The sequence below is a fragment of the Neophocaena asiaeorientalis genome, unplaced genomic scaffold, assembly GCF_003031525.2.
Source record: "Neophocaena asiaeorientalis asiaeorientalis breed wild unplaced genomic scaffold, Neophocaena_asiaeorientalis_V1.1 scaffold134, whole genome shotgun sequence".
Lineage (NCBI taxonomy): Eukaryota > Metazoa > Chordata > Mammalia > Artiodactyla > Phocoenidae > Neophocaena > Neophocaena asiaeorientalis.
The window spans coordinates 23,543,387-23,549,815 of NW_020185339.1; the positions used below are offsets into that span (position 1 = coordinate 23,543,387).

Below are 6,429 nucleotides of genomic sequence, written 5' to 3' on the forward strand. Positions count from 1 at the left end.
TGAGAATCTCTGGCTTCAGCTCCCTTCCCAGTCCCAGCTTGCAGTGCAGACTTTTTCAGAGATCCAGAGTCATGTCTGTCTCTATTATTTTATTTCTCCTTTTCCCCTGCGTGTCTCCCTTCGGCACAGGGACCGTGTCGAATGGTACAACGCCAAGGACCCGTTCCCTCTCCCTCCCTGCCTCCCACCCCATCCCCCGACTTCAATATTTTAAGACATACTCAAAATTCGGCCATGAGGGCTCTGACCCTCTCCCCCTGCCCCCCCGCCACCGATCTCTCACCTACACTTCCAGCTTTCTACTTGGCTGGTAGAGGAGACTGGAATCTTCCTCAGCTGGCTGTAAGAGCCCGAGGAGCAGAGGTGGGTGGGGTGTCTGCTGCCTGGAAGTTCAGGCTTGGGTGGTGGCGGGGGCTGGCTGCAGGGGGCTGGCTGCCCTCCTTGGTGATGATGATGGAATGCTGGGTGGAGGAGGAGGAGGAGGAAGCATGTCTGCCTTCCCTGGCCTGGACCTTGGGAAGGTAATGGACCACAGCGTTGAGCAGCCGGCCCCGGAAGCTTGGGCTGAGAAAGTTGTACAGGATGGGGTTGACGACGCAGTGGAGCATGGAGAAGCAGTCAATGATGTCGTAGAAGAAGTAGAGCAGGTGGGCCAGATAGCAGTGGAGGGAGATGTGGGTCCCGTGCAGTGTGATCAGCAGCAGGGTCACATGGTAGGGCAGCCAGCAGGTGACAAAGACGGCAATGTAGGCACACACCAGCAGGCAGTGGCGCCGGCCCTCAGGCTGTCCTGCCCGCCGAAGCCGGCAGGCCGTCAGCACGTTGAAGACCGCAATGAGAGGGAAGGGCAGCAGGAAGCCCAGGACGGTGGTGGACAGGGCCACCGCCAGGGCCCATGTGCTGTACGTTTCAAACGGTGCCATGAAGAGGCACATGGGCTCAAAGCTCTCCACCAGCCGGATGTGGACCACCTCGGGCAGCGGGATGAGGGCCGAGAGGACCCAGACCCCGGCGCACACGGCCCGCCGCCCTCGATGCTGGTGGCGCTGCCAGGAGGGAGAGGCGTTGGTGAGGGTGACGTAGCGGTCGATGCTGAGGCACACCAGGAAGAAGATGCTGCTGTACATGTTGGCAAAGTAGAAGTAGTGAGTGAAGCGGCAGGAGAAGCTGCCCCAGAGCCAGGTGTAGTCCAGCGTGACCTCCAGCATCCACACGGGCAGGGACAGGACGATGCCCAGGTCGGCGATGGCCATGTTGAGGACGTAGAGGCGCAGCAGCCCTGCGCGGGCCGCCCCGCGCCAGTTGACGCAGATCACCAGGAGGTTCTCCACCAGCCCGACCACGAAGACAGCCAGGTAGAGCACAAAGAGGGCCACTCGCTTGGTGCTCTCACTGAGCTCCATGTGGCACTCGGGCAGGGTGTGGTTGAAGAAGTGGAGCAGTTCCGTCCAGTTGTGGATCTCTCCCGCCTCGCTGGCGGGCGCCACGCTGGGCCCCGGGGCCGACATGAGGACCAGCGAGTGCCTAGTGGGGAGAAGGGAGGGTTGGAAGAGAGAGGAGGCCTCGAAAGCAGCCTGGTGTTCCCAAGGTCGCAGGCCACAGGGGCCAGGAGGCTTCGGGGAAAGATCCTGCGTCTGAAGAGGCAAGAAAGGGAAGTGTAACATTCAAACCGTGAATAAATAGCACACGACTCACTGCCGGCTTTAACCCACGAACACAAATATTTTGTTAAGGGGTCTCAGTGGTGGGAGAGACCAGAGGCCAAACGCTTTCTCCCCGGCCAGGCCAGTCCCGCCCTCCTCCAGCCCAGGTGGGCTCAACCTCCACTTCTCTCCTGGCGCTTCACCCTTTGGCCCTTTCACACAGGCCTTCCTTAGGGGCTCTTGCTCTGTCTTGCTATTTGGGCCTTGTGTATGGGACACACATACACAAACACAGACACAGACACACACACTTCCAGTTCATCCCTGGGAACATCTGTGGATCGTGCAGGAAAGTCAATCGTCTCCAAACTCCACTGCCTTCTTCCCTGAGAGAGGGCAACACTCACCTGAGTTTCCCTGTTGGGAGCACCTCCGGTCCTGGAGGGCCAGCAGGTCTGGACTGCTGTGGAGCTGCGGGGAGGCTGGAGGGACCGTGGCCGTGGGGCTGGCTTTGCTGCGGGCTTCAGGGCCGCCCTTCTCATCCGGGAAGCAGTATCACTGGCTGAGGCTCTGTGGGAGAGGGTCGGGGTTTTTCCTGCCTTCCCCCAATCCAGTTAGAGGGGAAGTCACAGCAAAACATCCAGTGTAGCGGTGACAGGGAGGAGTCAGGCTGCAAGCGTTAAATTCCAGACTCCTGTGGCTGTGTGAATTTACCTCTTTAAGCCTCAGTTCTCTCCTCTGCAAAATGGGACAGCAACAGTATCTACTAATACGGGTGTCTGTGAGAATTAAATGAGCCATCAAAGTGACGTGCTAATGCTTTACGTATGTATGTATTTTCCACCCGATAAATGGGATTGGCATCCCACTGTCCCCTGTCTGTCTTGATACCTACTGAAGCAGAACTGGATGGGAGTGGGAGGGCTAAAATAAATCTGAAAATTATTCAGACGTAATCACTCTGGCTCTTTGGCTGAATGGCCACCCCTGCATTCCCCCAGCCTTCACTTTGTGATCTGAGGTGAGAATCTGGAGAGAGAGGTAGACTGAATGTGGGTGGGGAAGGGGCTGTGTTGAGCTTCGGGGAGACTCCTGGATGGGGAGGGGAAGAAGAACAGCATTCTCCCCCCTACAGCTCATACTGCTCTGGCCAAGTGTGGAGGAGAGAGAGAGGGAGAGAGAAGACGGACACCAGGCTTCTCTCTCCCTCCAAGCCAAGGGGAAAGCGTGGAGCCCCCGGATTTGTGTTGTTGGTGAGCATCGTGTCAGCAGAACATCCTGCTTCTCAGAGCTCTTTCACCTCAGTTAGTCATTTGATCCCTGAGGTACCTCTGCGGGGAGGGAGGATGGGCTTCCTTATCCAGAGACGTTGCCTGTCTCACACAAGCCGCACAGCAGCAGCAAAAAGAGAGCAGAACCGCCTGGAGCTGGGCCCATGTTTTGTAGGCTGTAGGGCCAGGGGTGTGCTGGCTGGAGGGGATTAAATTTAATCGAGGTGAGATCCCTGTGACAATATTAACTATTTTAGAGTTTACAATTCAATGGCATTTAGTATTCACGTTGTTGAGCAACCACCACTTCTATCGAATTCCAAAATATTTTCATCACCGCAAAAGAAAACACCACACCCATTAAGCATGCAGTCTCAGGTCCCCTCTCCCCTCAGCTCCTGGCAGCCAACTGGTAACCACCCTTCTGCTTTCTGTCTCTGTGGATTTACCTATTAAGGGTATTTAATATCAGTCAAATCATGCGTGTGACCTTTGTGTCTGTTTTTTTTTCACTTAGCATAATGTTAAAATTTTTTTTTATTGAAATATAGTTGATTTACAATGTTGTGTTAGTTTCTGGTGTATAGCAAGGTGATTCAGGTTTATATATATATATATATTCTTTTTCATATTCTTTTCCATTATGGTTTATTATAAGATATTTAATATAGTTCCCTATGCTATACAGTAGGACCTTGTTGTTTATCTATTTTATATACAGTGGTTTGTATCTGCTAATCCCAAACTCCTAATTTATCCCTCCCCCACTGCCTTTCCCCTTTGGTAACCATACATTTGTTTTCTATGTCTGTGAGTCTGTTTCTGTTTTGTAATGTCTGTCTTCTTTGGAGAAATGTCTCTCTCGGTCTTCTGCCCATTTATTATTATTATTTATTAGCCGTGCCATGCAGCATGTGGGATCTTAGTTCCCCCACCAGGGATCGAACCCATGATCCCTGCATTGGAAACACAGAGTCTTAACCACTGGACCACCAGGGAAGTCCCCTTCTGCCCATTTTTTGATTGGGTTTTTGTTGTTGTTATTGAGTTGTATGAGCTGTTTGTATATTTTGGAAATTAAGCCTTTGTTGGTTGCATCATTTGCAAATATTTTCTCCCATTCTGTAGGTTGTCTTTTCATTTTGTTTATGGTTTCCTTTGCTGTGCAAAAGCTTGTAAGTTTGATTAGGTCCTATTTGTTTATTTTTGCTTTTATTTCTATTGCCTTAAGAGACTGACCTAAGAAAACATTGCTACAATTTATATCAGAGAATGTTTTGCCTGTGTTCTCTTCTAGGAGTTTTATGGTGTCATATCTTAACATTTGTCTTTAAGCCATTTTGAGTTTGTGTGTGTGTGTGTGTGTGTGTGTGTGTGTGTGTGTGTATGGTGTGAGGGAGTGTTCTAATTTCATTGATTTACATCACTTAGCATAACATTTTTGAGGTTCATCTGTGTTGTAGCCTGTATCTGTGCTTCATTCCTTTTTGTGGCTGAGTCATATTCCATTGCATGGATATACCACATTTTGTTTATCCATTCCAGGAGGGGATTTTTTAAAAGTCTGCTAATTGACTTTTTAAATTGTAGTAAAATAAACATAACATCAAGTTTACCATTGTGGCTATTTTGAAGTATACAGTTCAGTAGCATTAAGTGCATTCACATTGTTGAGCAACCATCACCACCAACCATCTCCATGGAAGGGAATATTTTTTTTTTAAGGGAATATTTATAATTTTCAGTTTTCTTAAAGCCTCCTCTAGAAAAACTGTTTCTCTACTCATGACACTTCTGACACCAAATGTGTAGAGTTTTCTCCCCAAAACCAACCAGTTTTCCAACTCTCCAGACATCAGTTGGGTGTTCTGTAATTTAATTCAATTCTGACACCAACCACCTGGAGTTAGTGTCCAACTCCACAGGTTTAAGGGCTCAGTCTCACAAGATTTTCCTTACTTTAGATGCAGTCAATGGGTTCCCCTAGGTACCCACCCTTCTGTCCAACATGACTGCAAAGACAGGTGTTCCCACAACCCCCCTCCTGGCAATTTTGATAGTTTGCTTCTGCTTATGTTTTCTGTTTTATTATAAAGGATACAAATGAACAACCAGATAAAGAGGTACATAGGGTAAGGTCTGTCCTTGTGGAGTTGGAATGTACCACCCTCCTGGCACTTGGATGCGTTCACCAACCCAGAAGTTCTCTGAACCTCATAGTTTAGGAATTTTTTTTTTTTTTTTGCGGTACGCAGGCCTCTCACCGCTGCAGCCTCTCCCGTTGCGGAGCACAGGCTCCAGACGCGCAGGCCCAGCGGCCACGGCCCACGGGCCCAGCCGCTCTGCGGCATGTGGGATCCTCCCGGACCGGGGCACGAACCCACGTCCCCCACATCGGCAGGCGGACCCTCAACCACTGTGCCACCAGGGAAGCCCAGTTTAGGGATTTTAATGGCGGCTTCATCACATAGGCATGATCAATTATTAAGTTAATCTCCAACCCCATTCTTCTTTCCAGAGGATGGTGGGAGTGCAGCTAAAAGTTCTAAGCTTCTAATCAAGACTTGGTCTTTCTGGTGATCAGCCCCATCCTGAAGCCATCCTGGAGCCCACCAAGAGTCATCTCATTAGAACAAAAGACATTCCTATCACCCAGGAATTTCCAAGGGGTTTAGGAATTCTGTGTAAGATGCTCCTATCACTTGCATCACTCAGGAAATTACAAGGATTTTAGGAGCTCTGTGTGAGGAACTGGGAGCAGAGACCAAATATTTATTATGTCACACTTCCACTCACACATCAGATCACTCCTAGGTCAAGAAATCTGTCATGATGAGCTGTGACGAAGTAAAATGTGTGTGTGTGTGTGTGTGTGTGTGTGTGTGTTTTGCCACGCCTTGCGGCCTGTGGGATCTTAGTTGCCCGACCAGGGATCGAACCCAGGCCCCCAGCAGTGAAAGTGCTGAGTTCTAATCACTGGACCACCAAGGAATCCCTAAAATGTGGGTTACTTTGATTTTTCAGACAGTTCTACTCTCTCTGTTTAGGATCTCAGTTTCTATCCTATGGCTATCTCTTTTCAGTAAGGAGCCTTCTGAGAATTTTCACTTCCTTCTCCATGCCTTTGACCCATGCAGATGGAGGCTCTACTGGACCAAGCACCCGCCAGAAAAAACCCTAGTTCTGGCTTCTATCCTCTCCACAGGGACCACACATTCTGACCCATGGTCATTTCCCTTCCTCTCAAGACTGCATTTTACTGGCTCAGTCCTGGGTCTCTGAATCTTCTACCCAGGACCTTTTCCCTCCCACGTGGAGATGTCACCCCATCGACAAACACCCCGCCAGAAAAACCCCTAGTTCTGGCTTCTATCCTCTCCACAGGGACCACACATTCTGACCCATGGTCATTTCCCTTCCTCTCAAGACTGCATTTTACTGGCTCAGTCCTGGGTCTCTGAATCTTCTACCCAGGACCTTTTCCCTCCCACGTGGAGATGTCACCCCCTGCCACC

General features: G+C 50.1%; 1 protein-coding gene across 2 annotated transcripts; it reads right to left on the reverse strand.

The window, feature by feature from the left end:
* Positions 1–72: 72 nt before the first annotated feature.
* On the reverse strand, positions 73–2,547 carry ACKR5 (atypical chemokine receptor 5). 2 transcript variants are annotated; one of them, XM_024736896.1, is made up of 2 exons: positions 2,051–2,163; positions 73–1,524 (listed from the first exon to the last, which is right to left on the reverse strand). In XM_024736896.1, the coding sequence occupies exon 2, from the start codon at positions 1,506–1,508 to the stop codon at positions 333–335; it is 1,176 nt and encodes a 391-aa protein (XP_024592664.1). In that variant the 5' UTR covers positions 1,509–1,524; positions 2,051–2,163; the 3' UTR covers positions 73–332. The 2 variants fall into 2 exon arrangements, with proteins under 2 accessions (XP_024592664.1, XP_024592663.1); XM_024736895.1 differs by having other exon boundaries at positions 76–1,634; positions 2,051–2,547.
* Between the last annotated feature and the right edge of the window lie 3,882 nt (positions 2,548–6,429).

Bases quoted from the DNA above. Each gene is read 5' to 3' on its own strand.
- ACKR5 (XM_024736895.1), bottom strand. From the start codon at position 2,185: ATGAGAAGGGCGGCCCTGAAGCCCGCAGCAAAGCCAGCCCCACGGCCA. The intron at 1,635-2,050 runs GTGAGTGTTGCC...TTGCCTCTTCAG, and splicing joins CTCCCAACAGGGAAACTCAG to ACGCAGGATCTTTCCCCGAA.